This window comes from Mycteria americana, chromosome 3, assembly GCF_035582795.1.
Source record: "Mycteria americana isolate JAX WOST 10 ecotype Jacksonville Zoo and Gardens chromosome 3, USCA_MyAme_1.0, whole genome shotgun sequence".
Taxonomy (NCBI): domain Eukaryota; kingdom Metazoa; phylum Chordata; class Aves; order Ciconiiformes; family Ciconiidae; genus Mycteria; species Mycteria americana.
Genome location: NC_134367.1, coordinates 95,610,882 through 95,637,140, shown reverse-complemented (window position 1 = coordinate 95,637,140; position 26,259 = coordinate 95,610,882). Strand labels below are relative to the sequence as shown.

At 41.4% G+C, this 26,259-nt stretch overlaps 1 protein-coding gene across 1 annotated transcript in view; it reads right to left on the bottom strand.

The window, feature by feature from the left end:
- Positions 1–26,259, bottom strand: part of GLP1R (glucagon like peptide 1 receptor) — an 87,729-nt gene that overhangs the window by 17,920 nt on the left and 43,550 nt on the right. The window contains exons 4-7 of the mRNA XM_075497410.1: positions 14,159–14,268; positions 11,426–11,532; positions 7,722–7,875; positions 6,009–6,168 (exon numbers count right to left, since the gene is read on the bottom strand). Coding sequence (XP_075353525.1) covers positions 6,009–6,168; positions 7,722–7,875; positions 11,426–11,532; positions 14,159–14,268 — 531 coding nt within the window. The remainder of the gene's footprint in view (positions 1–6,008; positions 6,169–7,721; positions 7,876–11,425; positions 11,533–14,158; positions 14,269–26,259) is intronic.

Sequence of the window (26,259 nt, the reverse complement as noted above, 5' to 3'; positions counted from 1 at the left end):
CAGTGGAAGCAAACTGTATACAGTTCCTTGAACAAACTCTACAGAAGACTATCATTCATTAACAGAATCAGCATTGTATTCCAGTCCTGGGCTCTCAACATGCAGCTCTTCTGGTGCATTTGAGTTTCAGTCCTACACCTCTTTCTCTTGCTGCTGCTATTCAAAGAATATCAGACATCTGAGAAAAAACTGCACCCATTTATAGGATGCACTTATTTAAGATATAGGCTGAACTCTTTCTGGTTTTGCTTTTTGTCATACAGAAAGCTCTGAGACTGATCTTTTCCCAGACTAACCAACCACAGAAAGGTCTCTGAATTCTGAAAATGGTAATGTCTACTCTTGTTTGTCCTGCATCACTGCTGAAGATGCCAGAAACTGGAACAGCCTGCTCATAATAGCCTCTGCCATGTTAATTCTTGCAGGCTGATAACTGAGCAAAAATCTTTGAACACTACATGATGACTGTGAAATCTGTCAAGTGTACTAGGAAATAAGCATGCCAACAGCTCAGCTAATAAAGTTCAACTTCAAATGACAGGGGACAGGGCACCTGAATTACAGGCTATGATACTAATACATATTATAGATGATGAGAAAGTAATGGAACTGCCAAATCAACATCTTATCACCCCACTGCATAAATAAGCAGCATGACCTACTTATTTTCACTCTAGCTTACCTATTCTACACCTGGCCAGGTGTCTGTATAGTAAAAAAAAAAAGTTGGAAAACCAGGCATTATCCAGAATGATAATAGGATTGGGTAAGTCAGAGAAGAAAGCTTGCCATTTTCACTATGCTCCACTGTCCCTAATGAGCAGGGAGGAGCACAATTCGTGGAGCTGCTAATGGAAACTACCATGGCCTGGTAACAGTCTCTCCATTTAATGGGTCTGAGATTTTGGTAACAGAACAGAAAAGCTCAGGCTTGTTCTGGAGTCCACTACATAGCAGTTACCAGGAAAGGTGTCACCAGGTGGTGCTATTCCATACTGCCTTTCCTTCTTTCCCTTAGCTTGATGTGCAAGCAAGTTTTCATTCTTACAAATGATATTTCTAGCTTTGCATTGTACGTAAAGGCAATTTCAGGGGAGAAAGATGTATGAGGAGTAAGAGAAGCTCCTCTCATCCCCACGTGCTGATTAGAGATTCTTCCTGAGGTAAATTTGTAGTACCCATAGTACCAGAGCACTGCCATCCTGCTGAGACCCTTAAATAAGGACATACTCTGAACACAGCATTTTAGGACTGATGAGTTTGTGTATAAGCTCATATTTCAGATGTAACCTGACATCACTGGTTTCCAAGTGGTGAGAAGTTCAACGTCCGAGACAATCAGGCACACAAACCAGAAGGACATTATGGCTGTCAGAAGAGCTCCAGTCCTCCTCTTTCTCTCAGAAACCATCCAGGACAGTCTGACTTGATCAACCGCTTGATGTACAAATGCAAGAATGTGATGAGGAACTGAAAGAAGTGATAAATAAATATGACTAGATGTAGAAAGAGTAAGAGCATTGAAGATATGAGAAGAAAAGATGAGATGTTTTTCTTTCTAAAAAAGGAAAAGCATGAAAGATTAATGCAGAAGACAAAAAGTGAAGAGAATTAAGAGAAACTCCTGACAGATGCATCTCCTACCAAGATCAGTCTGGACACAAAAACCATTTTCACATCCTTATCTGGAATACAGTTTTCATTTGAAAACAGACAAGATGTGGTTAGTGCAATGAATGCATCCTGTTGCTACACTGAGTTCATGCCAGGTTCAGAAGGAAGGTTTCTTACCAGCTCTATTCCAGTCAGATCTTCCTTGCACTCAGGATGCAGATTTTGATAGCCTAGCCAGGCTTCCTGCCTTTGGTAGCTTCATTCCCTCAAAGTATTCTTCTTAGAGCAAGTTTGGATTGCCAAGGCTTGGAAGGAAGGGGATTATTTATTTTTTATGGCAGTTTCCCTGCTGCAAGTGCAGCTGGGTGTAAAATTGCCACAGAAGCTCAGAGAATGTTTAGCTTTTTATTAAAATTTTCTTCTTAGCCTTTAGTGCTGAAACTTGTCTCCTATCATTCTTCCCGCCTGGATGTCACACACAGTCACTGTGGGATGTTGCTGTTGTTTCCCCATTCCTCCCTCCTCCCCACTTCTGAATATGAACAGGTCCTTTTTCCACTAAAAGCTGCTGAAAGATGCATACAGCAGCGTTACAGTATAAACTGCTCTTCTCCGGAGACTACTTTGTACAGCACTGACACAGCTGCTTGAAGACAATGTCACACTCAGCGACTCTTCACTTGGGCTCAGACACGATGAACACCGAGTAGGTGTCCTGGACACCCTGATTAAGAGCAGTCTGCACATCCCAAGAAACAAACCAACCAAAAGAGTAATCATCTTGATCTCTGTAGTTCTGCTGTTTTCTTCCCTCCTTCTTCTGCAAATGTTTTGTTGTCTGTAGAAGGTGAGATCCGTGGGCAAGGATTTCTCTTAAACCAGAGGAAGGAAGCACCAGGTACCAGCAATGTATAGCAACAGATTTGTTTTCTGCAAGTGATAATGACTATCTGAATCAACATCCTGTTTAGCTACTGTTGTGCTGACCTCCAGACTGAAGGGAACAACTCATTTACCTGCTCTGCCATTAGCCTATTAAGAATTTTGTTTGTTGATGCTGTTAGTGTTTCTGCTTTTTTTCCCCCATCAGCTTTGAAAGTGGCATAAACCATTGTTTTTGCAGTAAGATATGTGGAATTCGGGGTTGACACAAATGTATGAAAGTCTGCTTTTACCAAGAAAAAGAAGACATAAGAAAGACATTTTGCACGTTAAATGAAATAGGAAAAATTTAACCCTGTCATCTCAAAGCCTAGTATGGCATGAAATCTCAGCAAGGAAGTGGCCATTACAGGAATACAGTTACTTCACAAGCAATCAGGAAGGTTTATAGAATCCTATCAATATAGGATTCTATATCAATATAGTCAATATGACTCCCAATTTGTAAAACTACATAAGTATCCTTAGGTCTATCAGGATTTTATAACTTTTCTAGCTTTTGCAAAGTACAGTAACACAAGATAAACAGATTTTTCCCCTTATAACACACTTCAGCAGCAAAGAATAATTACTCGTTTGAACTGATACTAAATGGACTAGCATCTAACAACATTAAGAACTGACCTGAAATTACCATATAGCAAAAATATATTTGGGAAATATTTATTAATTTTTCTTCACACTCCTCATTGTCTGCTAACTGTTCCTAGGAAAACATAGACTAAGTATGGTATCTTTTATATGCTTTTATTTGAAAAACAGGTTTACCCTTTACATGTTTTGAATTGAGATGAAATGATCATGTTAGACATAAAATGGGAGAAGTACTTTTTTATTTACACTATTACATGGACTTTTTTCCCCTGCTACAACAAAATATAGCACTATTTAATATAGTAGTTTAAACACTTGCAGAGAAATAGGTATTGGGGCATTTCTACCTATTTGAAAGCTGGCCCTCACGTTACAGTTTTGCTTGGGATTACCTGAGGAAATAATTTGCTCTAGTTTCTTGTTTGTTCCGAGACCTGTTCCTCAAAAGCAGTACAACAGGGCAAACATCATGACCAAGAGTATGCGCAAACATTCAGGTGTACAAAAACCTTGAGGAGACTACACAGTTTTATTCATATGTACATTTGAGAGAAGTACAAGCCCAAACATATGCAATTCACATGGGGGATTGCAGAAGCTATTCAGACAGCAAAAACAACATCATATGGTCTGTGAGTGACCACAAAGTTCAGTTATAATTAGAAAAAGTAACAAGATGAAATGACTAATACCCACCAAGTTTGTGAACAATACATATATGAAAATTTAAAACATAAATATTCATCAAATGATGAGTAATGAACAAATTAAAACATTATCCTGTAAGAGGATAATTCAAAGAGGATTCATCAACAGAACAAAGGGTCAAGGTATCAAATCAGCTCTGACAATCAAATAGATATTTATTTTTTGATCCAGCTTTATTTTTACAGTTGATAAACTATTTCAAAGAGCAGGACTCTCAGCTCAAACAGGAACCTACTGGCTTTCTGAAGCCTCAGCATTATGCTCAGGCTATCATGCTGCTCAAAAAAAAAAAAGTCTTCTGAGCATTGCATACAGCAGAAAGGCACCTGGTGAGGGACCTGAGCACCCAAACATGGAATCACCAGTGAAGAAGAAAGAAAGAGTGGGAAAAAAATCTTCATCTCTTTCCACTTGTTAGACATGAAACTGTTATCTGGTATAACTAATCTGGGAGCACTGAAATAGCAGATGCTTCTGCATTTGAAGATGGAGAATCATTGGTGAGGTCTGCACATGCAGCCATGGCTGGAATAGCAAGATGCTGTACAGATGAGGATTGAATGGCACGGGCAGAGCTTTTCTAGGAAGCTTGGACGAAACCCATATATCTAAGTGCTAAGTTCTGGCATTGCCACTCATTTCCACAAACTCATCCAGAAATTCAATACACAGTAGCAAAACTTTCATTGTAAAGGAAGAACAAAACCAAAATAGTGTCTTCTGTTTCTGCCTTCTGCTTTTGCAAGAGACAAACTCTAACTAGAAGTGATTCTGATCAAAACCATCCTATCCCTTACTTATAAAACAACACAATACCCTCAGATTTTGGCTAGATATATTTTTGCTCTTTTTCCATTTCCTCTCATGACCTCAGTCAATGCTTCAGGAGAGCTCCTCCATCTTTTTTTTTTTTAATTGGGGGTATGGCTATTCATAAAATATGATTAAAACATACATAGTTCAAATATGATACAAGATGCTGTTGCTTTTGCTGTATGTCCTATATAAAACAATAATGGAAGATATAGAACTTTATAACTAAAACTCTACAGCATGGAACTGTTATTACTTGCATGCATTTATTCCCATTGATGTGCCCAGAAAGCCTTTGCTCCTCATATATCACTGTTCAGTAGAATTGGGTAATTCACAGTAAGCCATTTATATGCATTTTACCAGTGACTAATTTCCTAGAACATTCACAGTTGGCAAATCCATAGAGGGAGAAGGAGAGTGAAAGCAATTTAAGTGTTCAAACTAGTATCTGTGAAAGCACTTGCAGTATTTACTTGGATTTATTTTCAGCTTTCCAAAAGTTGCCTGACTTCCACCAAAAGGGGAGGGGGGAGAAGAGGAAGGGAGAGAACACAATAAAAACACACAAGAGATCATTCCAAAAATAGGATTAATCCTGAACAGTAATATATTTTCAGGCTAACTGGACAGTGAAAGAATCAAAGCTTTAGCATTTCTACAGAAGGCGACTCTGGCTCAACCAACCGATTTCAAGGCATCACAGTCTTTAATCTCAAGCACACAGATGCCCATGGCACATGCACCCTGACCACTCTTTTGCCCGACGATCATTGCTTGACCTGCTCTGCCCACATAACCAACCTGACAGCTCCCTGCTAGCAGCCCCTTGTTCATCAGCCCCTTTGCATCTCCCTAGCTCATGCTGCCACCATTTCTCTACTGTTATCCTTGACCAGATACAAGGTATCATTGCTATTTTGCACTACAAGTAGTTAACACATCTTTGAACCTAACGGGAAACTTTCAGGAGATGAAGCAGGACAGTGCAGGAAAGTCCACACTCACCTGGAATCACCCGCACATCTTTTGTATTGGGAAGCTGATGTCTTGCAGGAAAAGTACCATGTACCTGCCACTGGTTTAGGGAGTTTCCACGGTGCTGCACAGCCCCTCTGTTATGAGCCCACTTGCAGTCTCTACGCTGCAAGCATCCAGGAGCTGTGCTGGCCCAGCACCCTCCAGCTCAAACAAGATAAGGGATCAGGAACAAAAAGGGAATGGAGAGTGCAGGACTTGAACTGGGCAGCACTACGATAGACAGACAATGCTTTTTCCTATTAAACCATCTGCTGGCGCACGCAGCCACAGGTGGACAAATGGAAAGATCAACTTACCCCAGCCAATGCAGAGATAAAGCCGAAAAATTCTCTGCTCAGAAAAGACTGAAAGTACCAGCAGCGTGTACAGGTACATGCCTTCCACCAGCAACCAGTAGTAGTTTGCAGCCACACAATACTGCATCATCACAAAGACCAAGCGGCAGCTGAGTGATTCCTGTGACGGAAGAAAGCACAGCCCAAATGAATGCAACAGGGGCTGAGAAAAAAAAAAAAGGATACTAACCCAAAACACTGGTGTTCTCTCCTACTCTTGCTCCTCAAAACAATGCTTGCTAATTTGAGTACTGAAAGAACAGAAGCCAGTAATAGGTGCTATACACAGCAGATAAATGCTTTCAACAACATTCCTCCTCCAAAAAAAAATTAAAAGTTAACATGTCCTGCATTTTCCATCAATAAGCAATGGCTTATAATTTGAAAAGCACAACACAAAGATAAAAGAAGAGCAAGTGAAAGGTACTGTATCAACTGCAGTCAGTCAATCTTTTCAATTCCCCAGATGTTCTATTCTGCAGCTGAGAATTTCTCTATTAAAGAGCAAATAGTGGATGCCATAATGTTGACTATTTTCCAAAGCAAAAGATTTTTGATAGAACAGCAATATTGCCCAGTGCATCACATTTAAGTGCAAAATCTCTCTTAGCTGGTAAATTACAGAGAGGTGGTCAGCAGGGCTTTAGATAAGTATGAAACCTGATTACATAATTAATATATCCATCAGCTCTGATTAAACCACTGTTGGATAAACCATGTGTGAAAGCATAAAGCCTAGGTTTTTCTGGAAGGAGGGAATGACTGACAATCCAATGGGAACATTTCCAAACCATTTAAGATATGTATTACAATGTTATTTTCTGCCAATTGATACACTGCAGATGCGAAGAAATCGACCATCGTATGAGATTCACCGTGTGGTATTAGTGCTTAAGCCTTAGGCAGAGTGTCAGAAAAGGATGGGTACTAACTATGCATCAGAAAACATACCCTTTACAACCCCAACCCTGTATTGGAGCTGCAAACGCTGTACCCGTGACCTAGAATTGTAAGAACTATACAAATAATGAAAATCCCTTTCTTTGAAGATTCAAGTACATTTTGTATTCCATACCTGAAGGGGGAAAGGCATGCTTTCATCAGAGTCACAAAAGAGTTGTATAGCCTCTTCCTTCGATTAGAAGTATTTAATTAGCCTGTTCCTCCAAAGCTTTTCTAAATGCTTTCAAATTTGCATTTTAATCAGATGCTTCCCTTTTCTCTGTCATTAACAGATTATAAAGATCTCTAAGAACGACCAACTAATTTGGTCATTATACAAGATGGACAGTCTTATCACAAAAGGTGCTGGCTTAGGGAAATGAATACCCTCTTGTCACTGCTAGAAGAAATGAACCTGCAGCATGGGAAGAAGAAATGGGCGTTTGTATATAAATCAAAAATCCACCTCTTCACGTTTCCTCTGTCTAGTAGGGGCAAACTTCCCACAGGCAGAGAAACATGCCACGGCATCAACTACTTGCCTGTACCAAGCCTGAGGTGGCACAACTACAACCGCATTCATTGTGCTACAAGTTTCAGAGAAACTCCGTGGACTGAAGAACAGCATTTTGTACAACCCTCTTTGTGCAAAGTGAAATTACCTGCTGTCGTGCAGACACACCACAGTGATGGCTCCAATATCCTGAGAACCACCACAGTGTCTGCCCCTACCTGGAAGGAGATAAGTCCTTCCCACTGGTGCTCTTGTGTGGCTGTGCTGTACATCCACTTCACCACTGAGTCTTTAATGAAGACGGATATAGCCCGGAGGATAAAAGAGGTGAAGAGGTTCAGGTGAATGTAATTCCTCGTGCAATGCAGATGTCTGTAAGAAGGAAGAGCCAGTCATGATCCACTACCTATGTAACAGCTGCAACATCACACATAGGACTGAGGGAGGGAACAATGAGCCCTGCTGGAAATCAGGAGGTACCAGAGGAAATCCCATAACTTGAGAATGGCTGTAGGGATTTCAAACTGTCTTTGGAAAGAAACCACTACCAAGGAAAAGACATTCAAAACTTCAGCCCTAAGTGTAAATGTCTGGGGGAAGGAAGGAGACCAGTGTGTAGGGAAAAAAATATTTTTAAAGTTTAAAAACTGTAAAAATAAAGTCATTTTCAGAAGACATCTCTGAAAGGTCTAAAAAAGTCCAATTTCATATAATGCTGAATCTAATCTCTTTGAATTGACCCCAAAGTCACTGCACAAGTTTACCTTGGCAAGGCTCAGGAACTGGTGTGCAGTACAGCTTCTGGCTGTGCTGAAACCCACAATGAAAAAACATCCACCTGTAAATTACCGCTTTGACAGCAAGAGAAAAATCTGTATTCCAATTGCCTCCTGGGGGAATTGTAAATACTTTCTGTAGAACTAAAAGGAACAGAATTTTCACCTCTGCATTCAGAATTGAAAACAAAAAAAAACCAAAGAAAAAAATCCTCTTGAATTTCAGCAGCCAGCTGCAAAGACAATAAAATTGCTACTTGTCAAAAAAAGAGCATGTTAAGGGACAGCAAAAGAAACTGCAGTCATATAAGTGGCATCCAGCTGTAGAGTGCTGCCAATGTTTGTGCAAAGGCTTTACCAGCCTTATCCACAAACATTTTTCTTCCAGCACTGCAAGGGTACACACTTTGCTTCAGAGGAAATTACACTGGCCATGATTCTTTTTTGATGCTAAAAGATACAGCTAACATATGATAAACAGCAATTGTTCCAGCAAGAGTTTCAGTGAGCTTATGCTTTCAATGTCTATTTTCACTGCTTTATAAATTTGGGTAGAAAAATAGACTTGGTCTGAAAGTTATTGGTTTTGCACTGAAGAGGAAGGAGAACTTTTTTTTTCATAGGTCAAATAGAATTTTTTGCATCACTTGTAAGTCACAGCTTATTTCAAAACTTACCTATCATTAATACTTATTTTCCTTTAACTCAAAATTTATTTGTTGCTACCCTTCAGAACTGCTACACATTTAAATCTGATTGAAAAAATTATGTAGATTAGCCAGCTGAAGAAAATAGGTTGCACATAGTTACTGAGTATTTCTGCTACAGGCAATATAAGTTATTCAAATTGTTTCAGTCATGAAGTTATGGGCCTAATTCAGCTTCCATCACTGAAACTACAGAGGATGTAGTTTTCTTCCACTTCTTTCAGAGGATGCAAAATTGGACACTAGAGATATATTGTTTCCTCTGTTGTATCATTATTAAAAACAAATATAAAGGTTATTCTGTAGTCTAAAGCACTTAAAAAGGCCTTCCTATTACAAAAATGGAGAACGTCAGCATTTTGGTGCCACTGAATTAATTTCGATCCCTATTTGTTGAGGTTGCACAGCTACGGCAGAGAGGCCACGAGTGGAGGTTTCAGTCAGAATCCAGCAACTGCAATCCACACAGGGGGAGGTCTCACGTATTTCATGAGATCCAGGACCAAACTGACTCCAGAGAGACAATTTAGACACGAAAGCACAAAAGAGATTGATGACATAGTTCTAACAAGGCTCTCAGTCCCTTTAACATCTCTGAAACCTCATTTTCAAAATCAGAAGCACATGCTCCTGTACACTTCTCCAGTCCCTGCTTCACAGTTAAAGGAAAAAATGCTAAAGCATCTCTCCACAAAAGTCAGGGCATCATAATTCCCTCTTTCCTACCAGTCCTCAGTGATGAACTTGCTCTTTGTTCCCTGCCAAAACACACACGCATCTTTCCTTCCTTCCTTCAGAAAGTATATGGTTGCGCTCTATGACCTTTACATTTGGGCTGCTAAGATTACTCAAAAAGTGTCATTGATGGGTGAAACAAGGAGAAAGCACTTATCCTGGGAGACATTTGGAGACTTCAAGACCATCTGGTGTTTTGTCAGATGAGTCCCAAAGCTGCACAGGTACAACACGTACAAATCATAATTATCACGTGTCATTCACAAAGGGTGAGCATGTCTCTCCGTTTCTGTAGTCATTTTAAATCTTCTTTGAGATTGCTAGCCTATGCTTTTCCACTGGAAGGAGGAGGGATAATACAATGCTAGAATGTGTGGTACAATATTAGAAGGCTTGCATAATTTTAGTTTTGGAAATTAGAAGCCAGAAGGCATGACTGATCTTTTTAAATACGTAAGGGGTACAAACACTTAGGAGGGAGGAAAGGAGAGGGACTGCCTTGCTAACAGAGAGTGCTGGCACCAGATCATTAACTGACAATGATAATGCTCTAGTCAGTGAAGAAAGTTTCTTAAGGATCAGAGACCTGAAGGTTCCTGACCTGATTTCAAATAAGTACCAGGAGATGGAAAGCTATGCTTTTTTAGCAGGCAGCCTCATCAGTGTGTAAGACAGATGATGGGACCTGGCTACGTACAGCAGCAGGGAGCAGGACTTCACGGCAGAGGGACTGCCTTCCCACAACAGAGCAGGATCGCATCTTTGTGTTTTCTAAATATCAGACTCCTGTGCTCAGCATCCCCAAACTGCAGGAAAGTCTGGCTAAAATCAAGACACCTCTTGCATTTACAGAGGAAAGAGATCTCTCTCTCTGTTGGAGTCCAAAGTTGGTTTTGGTTGGTTGGTTGGTTTTTTGGTTGGTTTTTTTTTTGTTTTTTTTTGGGGGGGGGGGGGGGGGGGGGTTGGTGTTTTTTTTTTTTTTTTTAACCAAACCTACACAGTGTATCATTGGCAAGTGCAACCAATAGTCTCTTAATTTTGAGGCACTCCATGCAATTTGTTGGTGCATACCTGGTTGAACCCAATACTCCAATCTGACCAGGTGGCAGCAATTTATCTCACAGAAACTTTTCAAGTTTCAAAAGCAGGTTCTCTTCCATATTGCAAAAGAAATAAGAATTTCTGAAAGTTCTCCAAAAAGAGAAATTGTGTCAAAAAGCCATTTTTGCATTGAAATACACCCTGCATGTGAGGGCTGGGAAATAGGCCAGACCGAGCTTTATGCTCTGTGTAATTCCAAGAAAGGCAAGATGAAAACTTCCATCCTAAATGTCCTCTCACTCCCCAGACTAGTGCCTCATCTGCAAGGCAACACCATGGGGGAATGCTGGAATCTCTCTCTTTTTCCTTCTCTTCCAGTGGAAATTTCATTGAAATAAAACATATCACAACAAAATATTTCAACTGATAAAAAGCATCTGTTCCACACATTCATACAGGTAACACCGCAAAAATTTAGGAATTTTACTTGCATTTCGAGAAGAAATGATTGTAGGAAGGAACACAGAAATGACATAAGATAGAGAAATAATGAGGTGATGGGAGAAGGGGGGGAAGGGAATCAAATGTTTCTGTCGAAGTCTGATATTATCATATAGAAAACCAACACCTTTTCTCCACTCTCTTCAGAGCTTTGCCAGTTACCTGAATCCCAGAAGAATGGCAGTTGCTATTACAAGGGCAGAGAAGGAAAGAGCATATCCAATGGTGTATATGATGGACAAATTCAGGAGCTGTTCTTCTGGTGCATCCTGAGAGCATATAAAGGAGAAAAGAAAAAAAAAAAGGGGGGGAGGGGGGAAAAGACAGAGCTCATGGGATTCAATTCTTTTCTCCTAGCTGCTTTCTAACTTTTCTTAATGATAACCAGAAGTCATTCTTCTACTTTCAAGTTTAAATGCACATATCAAATCAGTCTTCCACTTTCCGTATGCTCTAAAGAAATAAAAATTTAATCTTAATTCCCCAGCTGCTCCAAGGTGTTCACTCAAACAGTTGGGTTTTGCAGCCAGGCTAGAAAATAGATAATGTGACATTATTTCATAATACAGTGGGAGAGGCATGAATTATCACACAAGGAAGTCTTAAACGGATGGCAGGAGGCACAGACACCACTCAGCCCTGCAGTAAGAATGGCAAAGCTGATATGTTCAAACTTGAACACTTAAAGCAAGTCTCCTTACTGCTGTAACGAGGGGGGTCCTTTGGCTACATCTACATTTAGAAATAAAACACGCCAGGTCCCGCTCGTTGACTCTGAGGCAAAGCATGCCTTGCATTCATACAACTAAACTCTTTTCTGCCCCCAAATAGTCTTTCTTCTGCCTCAACTATGCAACCTCCTGGTAGCGAACCATAGCCCAACACCTTCCCATGACCTAGACAGCACTGCCTGGGAGGGAGCGACCCAATGCGGGCCAGAGCAGCGGGGACGCTCACACCCCCCTGACAGTCCTGGGCTGCGGTGCCCTTCAGATTCACTGCTGAAGACATGACCACCGAGAACCTGGCTTGAAAGTGCTGGCCAAAATCTTTAGAGAGAAGAGAAGTATTTGAAAAGCCACAGGCAGGTCTGAATTGTAACACAGGCTTATCGTGCAGCCTCTGAGGCACATTCATATTATCTATTCTGGTTCATTTCTAAGCACATATCTTTGTCTAAATAGACTCAGGCATTTTGCTTCCCTTCTTCAAGCTGCTAATTCTGCAATTGACTCCCGAGACCTGTGCTGTACAAAGGAATACATTCATTGTACTTCAGAAATAAGTACAGCTATTCAGATGTACTTTGCACAGCCAGAAGGATTTAAGGTGAACATACAGGCTGTTCCTCAGGGATTTGCCAGGTTAATGTTTTAAAGGGAATGATAAGAGCTGCCTTACGAAGAGAAAAGAAAAATCTCTTCAGTATCAAAGCTCAGGCAAACTACTGAGACCTGACAATTTAAAACATCTACGCAAATCAAAACCACATCACACACTTAAAGTAAACAATGTTATAAGGATTCACTCACAAACCCTTTGGATTTTGTTTTAGCAACAGTTGTAACATAATACACGGCAAACTTATCAAAACAACCTCTTCTCATGTACAAGATGCATAAAACAAAGTAGGTTATTAGGGGGCTCAATATACGTTAGCTGGAAAACCAAACACGCTGTTCACATTTCAGGGAGTGACACCATGTACGCAGGGTTTCAGAATCCAGATCACTTCATGGAAACTTGAAGGCAGGTGCCAAATGACCAAGTGTTACCATTAGGTATCTCTTTCCTTGGCATGTCCCAACACAGCTCTGGAAGAAACCATAGCGGTGAACAAGGAAAAGTCAAACGACCAGGTTTACGCTTTGTGTTAAGACAATGCGCTCTGCTGGGATACCCCAGAACATGGAAGGGACATGGAATAAGGCTGCAAATGAAAGGAAAAAGTTAAATTTAACATATTTGGAGAATTAGAAACTATCACTTTTCCCATCTCCTTCTAGTCTACAGCCATTTATTCCTTCTGAAGAAGGAGGCACTGAGCAACAGGAACTCCAGAGGACACAGATCCTGCAGCACTTGGGAATTTCATATACTTGAACTGTTTTGGCTAGGTATGTACTAGTTCCCAGTACCCTGGGACAGAGAGAGCGCGCTCAATTTCTGTGAGGAAAAGCATCACCCTTGGAGGCTCACAGCAGTAATGGTATCACGTGTGGTGGGGACGCACACGGTGTGCTAGCTGACGCCAATGGCCGACAAAAATCCCCTGGAAATCCCTACGCTCTCCTTCACTTGGTGCCAGGTGTGTCAGCTCCCTGCAGAGTATAAAGCACTGGGGCAAGAAAACAATACTGACAAGCCTAATTCCATCGCCCACAGCAAATTAAGGTAAAAAGACAAAAGCACCCCAAACAAACAAAAAGCAGGGACTGCCCCCTGCCCAAAGGTGAAAAGCAAATATCCTTCAGTTCAGTGCATCTCAATCACCTTAATAGCTGCTAACAAGACAGAGAGAACAAACGGTCACTTTATTGTAACGACATGCCAATAGAAGAAAAGGAAAGGAGTAACATTAGGTCACTCCTCCAGTTTGGGTGGGCTGCAGTTGAGCCCCCTGCACCGCACCGCAGCTGGGACAACCTGGTTCACTTCTCTTGGCTCTCTCACGTACATTTAAACCTGCTCTCGTCTACCCTCCACGTTCCCTTTGTTGAAGGGGAGAGGCCTGACGTCCCTTACCATTAGGCTCACTGAAGCGAGGCACGCAGGATGAGTCGGTAAAGGTTACTTTGACAGGACAAAAACGCGTGGGCACCAATGACTATATTTTTCCTCTCTTCTGTTTTGTCCTAAACAACAACAGCAGCAGCAAGAAATGGAAACTCTTACCTGGTCAGAGGCCTCGCACTCAGACAGGTTCCTCCAGGGCAGGGTCGAATTCTCCTTCAGCAGCCACGTCCCCTCTGGGGTGCAAAACCGGTACACCTGCCCGTGCAGCACTGCCAGAAGCAAAGCAAGCCATGGGGTTAACGGGAGGAGAGCCTGCTGACGGGGCAAGGTGCGCAGGGCCGTCCGAGGCTGGGTGCAACCCTTCTTCCTCGCCGATGGTTCTCCTGGCGGGAGGGGGCACAGCCGCAGCGCTGCTGGGCGAGCGCTTCGCCCGCTCCCTGCCTGCGGCAGACGCTGCCACCGCTCGTCCTCGGGGCCAGGCGGCGGCGGGGGGGGACACGGCTGCAAGGGGATCAGAGGGCGCACACTCCGGGACAACCGCTAACCGTTCAGCAGCAACGACAGTCTGAAATAGCTGCTGCCGGCTTTGTGGGGATTTTACAACATGCATAAGTCCCAGCTCACTGAAATATTAGATTTTAAGACACGCAAAGTTTGGAAGTGTTAAGCCTCAGCTACAAAATTCACAGGGAAGAGAAGGCGCAGAAAGAATAAGGGTACTTTGTCTTTTCTGAGATCACGCAGACCCAGAGAAACCTCAGAATAGGTATGCTAACACAAGCTCCCCAAAATGCAAATGCTTATACAAACATCTGTGCTAGAAAATGAAGCCATAAACCTTTGCCTAAACTACCCATGTACTCTTTTTATTCCTTCTATCTACACGTTTGAATAACAAAACCAGCAATAAATAAAACGCGTTTCCAAGGCAGTTAGCGGCTTGATCTTGTAAAAGCAGGTACGATGAAATAGCTCATAAGATTACATCAGACTGAAGCACCAAAATAAAAGTACAAAGGGGAAGGAGCACTCAACCATAGTGCGTCAAAAGAAACCCTCTCTCTGGTGTCTGGAGCATTGGGGAAGCCTAACAACTTTTACAGCTGTACATAAGCAACCTGGAGGTGCCCCTCTATCAGAGCACTGCTAGAGTAACGACGTCGGCTGCTTTACAAATGAAATTTCTTACTAATCGCATTTCTGACCCAGTAAACTGACCTATTCTATGTTATGAAGCTACCCCTCAAAAAGCAGCGCTGGGTCAATCCCTCAACCAGGGTTAGCCTCTACCGAGGCAATGTTCGGAAACAGGCGTATCATTTTGAGGTATGAGAAGCTGAGTTAGGAGGATTCAGTTCTACGCTGGTATCAAAATAGCTCTCAATTACAGCTTTTGCTCAAACCCAGCCGGCTGCAACCCTCATCCTGTTGTCAGCTCCCTCATTACTGCAAACTAGAACTCATTAGAACTCGGCATTTCTGCTCAATGGGAAAATATTAAAACTTATTTGAAATAACAGCCTAGTAGGCTATTTGTATATTAGTTGACAACTGGTAATTTGTTTTATAATTGTCAGCGGTAGACTAGTAGTAGGTACTCCAAGTGAAGAATGATGCTTTAAAAAATAATATAGACGTTCATATTCTAATAAGCCATTTCTAATGAGTATGCTAAATGGTAACTGATAATGGTTTTAGTAGGCATAGTCTATTTGCTTTTGTAATTGGTGTACTGAATATACCAGTACAAGATAATATAAAGATGATATAAAAATTAAGTTATGCCTGGTGGAGTTTTTTCCTTACTATCAAGGATATCTGTTTTGCATATGTTTACACAGAAACAGAAGGAGAGATTAGGTCAGCACATGCAACATATACATTCATATCCATTAACTGCTATGAACATTTTGTCACCTGCTCTCATTCTCTACTGCCAGTGTCAACCACTTCCTTTGGTCGGGATGCTGCTGCAATGTTAAGGATCTCACACCTGATGGAGGGCAGCAAGTAGGAAAGCATAATTTTTTTTTCCCTCAAGATTAATGGACAGCAAATTGAAGTAAGCCATTCAAAACATCTATGCAAAGGCAGCTCTAGGAATCAGTAAATATTATATATTAGAAGCCAATGAAGGTGAAATACAGGGGGTTAAAGTCCAGAGGGTCACAGGACTCAGAAATTCAGTCTGACTGCCATTGCGTGAGCTGTAACCAAGAAGTATTACGAGATGAAATTATTATGAGAAACAATCTCACACAAAACCAAATTCTACTATATTCCTGAAAAAAAAAAGAAAAGCTTGCTAAAGGAAAATTGATTTGAAAAAAAAAAACCCAAACCAAACATTATTTCACATTGTCTGAAACTCTTTGTGAATTCCCCTCCCCCCCCCAGTATTTCTTACTGTCAAGGTCTAATTGGGATGAAAGCTTAACCTCAGTGTATTTATTTTCTCTCCAAATCATCATGACACATTTTAATTTTCTTTTTCTTGATAACATTTCTTTTGAAATAATAAGGAAGAAAATCTGTTGTATGCTGAAGCCTGGCATATATTAGAGAATGGAAAAGTTTACAGTAAGCGAAACATGAAATTTGCCATCAGACAGAAAGACAAGGCAATTCATTTAGATATGAAGAAAAACTAATGTAACCCTGTTACACTGAAAAGGAGAGTTCCTGCCACATCTAAGAGTCACAAACACTCAAACTGGACTGATGGCTCTTACGGACCTCTGAGTAGCCACAAGCCAGCTGTGTCAGATTGTTGTAGCCTCACTGCTCACCAAAACAGTGGTGGTCAGTGCAGGACTCGGAGGCAACTAAAGACCAACTGGGCTGCCTGTATCCAGAAAGAGCCTTAAGAAGCGAAAGGATTAATCAAACCAAAAATCCAAATAGATGAGACCGCGTATGAGAATGTGAGAGCGGACGTGTCTGGTCTATGGAATCATTTGTTAGCCAAAATGCTTATGAGATAGAAAAAGTTGAAAAAGAAAAACTTAGACTTTAAGGCAGCGTTGGTATTCTGGCTGATACCTGGAAAGACGCTCATGAAAGAGTTGAGAGACCTCACAAACCACAACATGAAGAGAGCGCAGGGCTGATGTACTGCAAGAAGCCGGCTACTCTCAGGAATGTGAAAACAAGTCTCACCATTGTGGAAAAAGATTATTTTCAGTTATGTGTCAACCACCACAGAACCCACACATCAGCAGAGGTTTACTGTCGGGGCCACGAAGGGCTCAGTGGTGGATATACACCACACACGAGACCCTTCATCCCCTGCAGCTAGGCACATCCAACACCAGCGCCGTGCAGGACCTGTGAGGCAAACCCAGCCCAGGGGTGCTGACATCTTTGCATGCTGCGTGATCGGACGCAGAAGCCCCCCCCCCCCCCCCCCAGAAAAGGAAGCCCGGAGCCGCAGTCCCATGAGCCCCGGCCTTCAGGCAGCACGGCCGCTGCAGGATGCGCCTTCGGAGCAGACCCCTCCTGAACCGCATCGTCCTGCGGCCATTCCTGGTTTCTCTGTTTCCTACAAGCACAAGGCAAACAGCCTCCATCTACTCATCCTCTGGCTCCAACAGGCTCCATCACAAGCAGCCACCTACTACCGCCCACACACAAGGGAAAGGCTGTTAATGACTGACAGCTCAGAAGCAGCGTTACCTTAACTGAACACTCTTCCCTGGTCTTGCCCCACTGAAGAGAGGGACGAAGAACAGTCTCAAGGCCAGAAACTCAGCTCTGGCATGTCTCCAAAATGACTGATAAAAACCTGGAGACTTTAGATCTTTTTTGTTTTGTATACAAGCTAAATTCTCATCTCTGCTTAGTGAAAGCAGTTCCAACTAATTTCAAAGGGATCCACTGGCTTTTAATCAGGGACGTTTTGATTCAAGCACTGCAAGTATCTTACCATTCATACTGGTCAGAGGAAAGCATGTGCTTTGCATTAAAGCTACTGACAAGTGTTCTTAAAACAATTTTTTTCACATGGACTTTTTATGACTCCCTCTCTGCACAGCTGGTCACGGCTTAGGATGGCAGAGATCTTCAACCTCCTAAAGGGACCCCTAAGGGATAGTATTCCTACACATACATTCTCTCTTTGCCATGGGCCTGATCCAAACCTCACCAGAAATCTCACTTCCTTCAGCTTTCATGGGAAGCCGTTGCTGAAAAAAATCCAGTTATTAACACATACAGAGGCAAACTAACAATGACATTCTTGGAGGTTGCCTGTGTGCCATGACAGAAGGAAGGCACGCACACAGCTTCCCCCTCAACTGCTGAGCAATTTCAGCTTCTTGCTTGCAGGTGGTTTAGTCAGAGGTGATTCACATTTGTCCATGCCCGAATTTTGCAGAGTGACTCAGGCCCTCTTACCTTTAATGGAGTGCAAATACCAAACATACAATGATCAGCTTCAGTTCTAATAGACCAGCACGATGAACAATCTTTTTGAAGGTTCGAGTGGTTGCTGCCTCCTTGCTATCTTACAATACCTTTTTCCTGTCTTGTAATGCTTTTTGTTACCATATAGTGTGATTTGAAACATGGACTGATTATTACAGTCTAGAACCAGCTATCATCTTCTGCAAACAAACAAACAAAAATAATAAAATCTACAGCCAGTGCATAGGGAATCTGATTTTATTTAACCTGTAAGCTAAATGCATTCACTCACAAAGCTGCACAACCTTTGGAACAGCAGCTTAATGACACCAGTTTATTTGAACAGTGTCAATCACACCTCATTTGAATTACATGTTAAAACATGGATTGATGCCCAAAACTCAGTCTCTGTAAACTGATAAAAGACAAAGAGGAGAGCCCAAGAGTTAGCACTGAAGTTAATAACATCTATCTAGTTCTCTGATGAGCCTGTAAATCAAACCAAATACTACAACTAGCTAAATACTTCTAAATATAGAGAAAATACATTATCACTTGGGCAGGAGGTTCACAAACATTTCCTTATTAGCCCCCTTTTACTAGAAATAAAACCAAATTAAATTATTTATCTGCTTAAAACAACCAACCTGATCTGCATTTTACAATATCAGGGTGTCAAGGTTGCTGTGAGATTACTCACCCAACTGTCCCTGAGGATAAACTGCAACGTTATTCGTTGTAAAAACAAATTACAGTATGTCCTATCCAATTGGTTCTATTCAGGGAGAGAGATGAGAGAATGAGAAAAAGAACAAGAGAGACTGCAGTTTTGTCTGGCTGCTGCGTGTCAAGTATTATAGACCTCTCCTCTGTTAATACCCATTCTCTATTTCCAGCAGGGGAAACGTTTTGGAAAAGGTAACAATTTTCTCCATAAAACAGGGACTCTGTAGTACGAGAGCATCACAACAGTCTTCGAAGCAGACTGGTTTGTTCCCGAAATGAGCAACTCGCCCTTTGATGGGGACAATTTATCAGAATTTCGGAGGTGGGGCCCCCATCAGCAGCTCTGTTCAGCTATCATTTGGTGTGACCTGGGCACTGCTCTCCCAAAAGGAGCCACCCTTTGCTGTAAACGCTGCTGCGTAAGTGTCACTCCCAATCCTGGTGCTGCTTACAGCGAAGACATCCTAAACCCAGGACTCGAGCACTCGCCCGTGAGCGTGCAGCTGGAAATACAACACCAGGGAGCAGCCTGATCACGAAGCCTCTGGGGAGCAGGAGGAGCTCCAGCCAGCACTACTGTCCAAGAATCTCATTTATCAAAATGCGCATTTATGCTGGGCTCACTGCCACATCGTCCAAAATTATATTACCTCAACAGGCAGTTGAACTACAAGTACTTTATTTAGTATCCCTTCCCACTATTCTTCCTCCCTCGTAGAGTACTAGTCACCCCAACTCCTTTGCTTTAGTGATGATGAAAATTAAAAAAACAGCTACGCCTTACATTTTGCCTTGAAGACAGAAAGGTTGGTGGACACTTAAAGTTCTTGCAGCAGGCAGAGAATAATTTTCAGTTATATTCTATGGTTTGAGTGAGAGGTGGGGAAACAAATCCAAACGTCCCTAGTGTGACTTTTCCCCATCACTAGCTCCTATCTTGAAGGATCAAAGAACCCCTCCAGCCTCCTCCAATTAAAAAAAAAAAAAAAAAAAATTACTGCAAAGAAGAAAAGTGACCAGAGAAAGAGTCATACATCCACACTCCTACCAAGAGATGGATGTGAGCTTACACAGACCGAACAGATGCCTTTACATGGTGCAAGGGCAGATGCAATTAAGCGAGCGCAGGCCATGGCACAGGCTGCACCAGCCCACCCCAGAAATCCTCAGGGCCTGAATCCTGTGCTGCGCTATCAAAAGCACAAAGCCAGAGACTCTGCATATGGAGGTGCTGCTGTTTAGCATCACCCAAGGGGTATTGCCTGCATATAAATTCGTACTTAAAAATACTCATTTTGGAATGAAATTAACACAACAAAACTAAACATTCAAGAATTAGGAAGTGTTAAGCTAAAGCTACTTATGTGGGTTTTAGTTCCACTCAATAACACTGTTTCTATGTACAGTCATACATTTTTTCCAACAGAATCCACTGTTTTATTCAGGATACAGAGTAGAGGGAGATCATTTAATGGGAAATTATTCATCCTTACCACTGTGAGATATCAAGTGATATTTAGGCATACTGAATCAAGTCTATACCAAATACAGTATTTACTTATTTGTATGGTCCATTCAAAGACCATCAATTCAGCTCCCCAACGAACACTAAGTGCTATTATCTCATATGTGTACGCAGATGATTAAAAAATAAAGAGCACATTCTAGTCACATAGTAAAGCCCATTTATACAACAACGAAAATTATGCAGCCACAAAATTTGTTCTGCATGGGCATTCAGTTCTCCTAGTGCAGAGATCATCCTTGCCAGCTCTGCAATATCTTGCCTCACTCAACACAAACTCCCACAGTTGGCGAGGCAACGATCTTCAGAGAAGAGCCCCCATTACTACACATCTCACAAGTAGATCCATTCTGCGCAGTGAAGGAATAGGAGATCTGTGGACAAATTATAGAATATAGCTTCATAATTAAAAACTACTTGCATAATGGCAGCCAATAAAGGTTGTGTGAGCAAAGTAGACCATGCCAAAACATAAAGCATTAAGTTGTAACCTTATACATCGTTGGGTAGGAGTTAATATCTCGTAAAAATAAAAGTATCTTCCTGAAAAACAATACTGTTTTTTAACACAGAGTATTACCCTAAAAGGAGCTATACTCTCCAAGCATTTCAGCTGAGTAACTTGTATTGAGAAAGAGCTGCATTAACTATGCTAGACCACACTGAAACCTAACTTTTTGAAATATACTGTAAAAAACAACTCATAATAATGCACACATGTATGTGTGCATTAGGTTTAATAGAGACTGTTTATGAACTATAAAATATATTGATTAAATGTAATAAAAGAAGGTTGTTTATGAAAAACAAGTATTTATGATAATGGTACAGCTTTGTGAAGGTTTGGTAAGATACCAAAAAGCACCATTAAAAGTTTTGTTCAGAATAAATAAAAGTGGAATAAATTTATTGCAACAACAAACGTGACTGGAAGTTTAATGCATAATAAACTTGTAAAAACGGCGCTAAGAGGTTTTGTGTTTTAAAGTTATTGGATCAGTTAGCTAATGTAATTAATAGAAGACATCTCATTAGAGGATGTTAAAATGAAGCAAAAAATTATGCAATAAAAAGTTCTGAAAAGGCTGCACAAGACACAACTAAAGACCTCCCAGGGCAGAGGAAGGGATCTATTTTACTATGCCCATGCTCCAAGGACTTATAAAAATAGGCAAAAAAACCCTAAATAAACAAACAAAACATGCAGACAGTGAAAGAAAAACAAGCTAAAAGAAAAGGAAACAACTAGGCAAATCATTAGCATAATGCCTGCTGAGCTAAAGCAAGGAAAAACAACTTTGAGAAAAACCAACAGGCAACTAGTATGTTAAATATGAATAGCTAGGAGGGAGAGGGAAGGACACATGCAAATAAACACCAGTTGTTTGATGCAGCTTCTGAGCAAAACAAGAAGCTCCAGAAGATGCAGGCTAAAACCAGTGCCAGGTGCTGCAAATAAACTGCCAATCTTGGCAACAGGGAAATTAGTGGTATTTAGTTGTCCTCAAAAACAATGGTATAAAGAACCAATGAATCAATAATCCTCATTTATCATCTCTCACAGGACAGTTATAAAGAAAACCCAAAAAATCCTAAGCAACTGGAAGCTTTCAGCACAGCTGACTGCAAAACATATCATAAAAAGGAACTCAAACCATCAAACTTCATTTAGAGATTACTATAATTCCACAAGTATTACCCACTATCTACAGAAAGTAAAGGAATTGGATACTTCAAAGCAGAACAAATACAATGAAGCATCTCACGCATTCAAAGAGTGAAGACATACATTTTTATTGAGCAAGCTGTGCACTCTGGCATTGGTTAAAGGCTTATTACCTCTGTATACATGAGCTAAAGCATCTGAAGCTGTAAAGAAAAAGTATATCAACTGGTAAAGGCTTTCCTACAGACATCGCTCCTATATTCTCTGCAGCCCTAGCATTACAGACATAAGCTGCATCTACATGATAAGTAGTAGCACTATGCAATAAAACCCCAAACCCAGCTAGCTCAGGTATAAGAAGAAATACAGCCCTTGATTCTACTGCTCAGGACACTGCCCTGTGCCACGTCAATATATCCCCGTGCTTTGCCAAGGGATTTCTCTGCTACACAACAAGGGGATACCGATTTTGAGTTTCAGGGTATATCTGCTACGGAGCCTAACATTAACATTTCTCTGCCTTCCTCTCCTGACCCCTTCCTCTTCTCTCTGCCTTCTTTGCACCTCTCCTCTTAGCTACTATCACACCATTTCTCTTTCTCCCCTACTTGCATTTCCCTCCTTGGCTCTCCTCTTCAGCTTCATTCCTCCAACACTCCCTGTTGCTGCAGTGCTTACTTCTATGCTGCCAATCTACCCACCCACCGGTGACCCTTCTTCTTCGCCCTGCACTCTCCTATTCCTCTCTCAGCTCCTACTCTGACTTGCCATCCTCCAAAAACACTGTAATTAAACAAAATTGCAACCTGACTCCAGCCTGTCACATCTCCTTTCTCAACCATCTGTTCCTCAGCCCTCCTCATTGCACCCCAGCAGCTCCCCCTGCTCCAGCTAAGCAGTGAGGAGGGGTGAAATCAATGAAGAGCCTCTGCTCTCCGATCTGGAGCCTACTGCGGCTGGCAAGGGCACAAGAAGTCCTGCTCAGCCTGTACACCAAAAGCACGTCTGGTCCAAGTCACACAGGATTTGAGGAAAAAGGACCACTGCTCTGCTCTCATGTGGCCTCTGGAGACAATAGGTACAAACTCTAGGAAGCACACATAAGGAATTCACCACCGTGAGCAGCAAGAGGTATATCACCAATACAATAGGAGCCATCTTCCTCTTCCTCATCCACATGCTGAAATGCAGAACAAAATGTTTTGTTTTGAGAAAGTGTTCTTGAACAAGGTCAGCCTTAAAACAGACTTCTATTGTGTTGAATCTCAGTCAAGCAAAGTTCTGCAAACCTGTAAGATACTAAATACAAGCTCTTACAAATAATTAAAAAAGGATCAAGTGCTTTTATTATGGAAACCACCATCTTTGCTGTCAATAATGACTGGAGGCCACTAAAGCTGCAATTATGTCTGGATTTACCTTTCTACTACAAAGCCAATCTTTACACCAATCTCTGATTCCTACCCTCCATCCCAAGGTTGGGACCTATCCCCAATCTAAAAATCAGGAACTCTTACATCATTCTATTGGTAATCTTCCCTAAATTTTCTATTCCGTTTTCATTTCCACTCAGTTTTCATTGCTTGAAAGGTATTTGGATGGACATACAATCCTTTTGACAAACTTTTCTTTTCCTGCCAAGGTGCAATGCTTTCCTCGAATATCCACTGCCAACCCTGCCTCACATTTTTAAAAACTTAGAGGCCCACTGTCATTCATCAGCCACACAAACGCAGTACTTTCCACATTTTTTACCCACAATTTCGTTCTGTTTAAAGGAAATGGTTGATGCCCTGCTTCATTAAGCTCCAGGACAATTATCAGGCAGGTTTTGTGTGTGGAAGCCAGTTTTTTGCTTTCAGAGGAAATATGCCGATGAGCACTTGATCCTTTTCTTGCCTAATTCATTTCTGCTCATTCCAGTTGTCAAAAAGTAAATTAGTTCCAGAAAGGTCAGATGAGTCTGGCCAGGCACCAACCATCACTATCATTATTATTGTCATTGAACTAGTCATGTACCCAGGTTCCCTCATAAACATGTTGCCCAGAAAAACTTTGCTCTTATTCAAAGAAAATTTAAAGTGATGTATGGGAATCCCAATAGTTAACATTTGGAGCATGGTTGAGGAGGATTAGACATACTTTCAAAATTCATAGCAGGGACCTGGGTCTCTCAGGGAAAATCTAGTCTATTGCAGAAAACTCTCAAGGGGAAAGTTACCAGCAAAACACAGGAGTGGAAAAGGGTAATACAGCAAATTAAATAAAACTGTGTACATGATTAACAAGTGCAATCATTGTATAGGTTAGCACATTTTCAAGTCAAAGCTGCATTTGTGAAATAGAAAGGGAGGATGTTCTGTAATTAGATTACTTACATGCAGACACCTTTTAAGTCAGTCCACATTTTTTGCATGACTATTCTGTCAAATGAAAATATTATAAAAAAATTCAAACACAGAGCTAATAACTTCAAGAGGCAAAGTGTGATTTGCCTTTACATAAAGCATTTAATTCTATAGGTACGTAAGTAGATTGAGTTGTATCTTTGCCCAAATTCAACTGAGGATCTTGGGAGAAAGAAGCAATGTTTAAGCTCACTATCGCACCAGAAGCACATTTGTTATGTGAGAGAACACGTGTAAGTTGGATGCGAGAGGAGCATTTCCCATCACCCAAAGCTGAAGTGCCAGGGATTCCTGAAAAGGGGAGGAAGAAGTGGGCTGTAGGTTGTATGGCTCTTCTGGCAAGTTGCTCTCCACCTATGCTGTTTTAAGATCAGGTATTCATGCTTTAACCCATCTTTAGGACTTGGGGGGGGGGGGGGAAATCAATACTTTACCAATTAGAAACATTTAAGTAAGCCAAAAAGATAATAAGCCGTTTTCAGCAAGGCATTATGTAGCACACACAAGCACTATGTTTATCCAGGCCCTTAATTAGTCCAGTTTAGTCTTTGTCCACTGTAATTAAAAACCGCAAGTTCTTAAGTGCAAGTAACATGAAGAAATATTTGAGGTCCCTCTGTTTAACAGAGCATGCTGGTACTGCGAGCAAATAAAAGTGGATAGATAATACATACTTCAGTTATGCAAGACCTGTAATGAGAGCATAGATGAAGTTTAAGGTAATTAGCGAGCTCAAACATGTCCCTTGGAAGCTCAGCTACGTGCTAGACTAGCATGGGCAAGGCACAGAGGTAGTCCAGTAGCCTCCTTGCAGCTGGGTGTAACAGTCTTTATTTCTCACTTAAATGTGCTATTCATAGTCAGATCAGCTGGGGGCAACTTCTCAAGCAGTTGCAGAATGAGGCTCAGCTATGTCTTTGCAGAGGTGTGCCTTGATATCCTTGACAGTACATCTCAAGGAATTACTTTATCAAAATAAAAACATTATACAGTTATAACTGAAGAATTGCTGGAAAACATGCTGTCCTGCCAACTACTCTAACTCGCACAGACGCAGTCACAGCAAGCTGATACCTTACAGCAAGGCTGTCCAGCATTTACACTATGTCCAGCCATGCAGAAAACTAAATTCTTCCTAGAGGGCCTCAGGTGACCAGATCCGTACCTGACATATGAACAACATGCAGCTGCTCCCATCACCCATATACACACCTCAATGTCTGGCCACATGCAAAGTCTCCTTCTGTTCCTATCACACATTTGATGAGCAATGCCCATGTTTTGGTTGCAGCAGAAGAGGAATCGGAGCATACAGCTTTTCATTGTCCCTGAAGGAAGTCACATATCTCACCCCAGCTGAAAGTTCCTAAGCCACTGCTCTATTGCATGTACCTCAATCTGCAGTTAACCAGCAATTTATTTTAAAATGTATTTCATTTGTTTAAACAAATAGAAATTATAAAATGGGGAATGGCATTGCCACATGGCCCACAATAGATGCATGTTAATAATATCTATCTGTTAATGATTT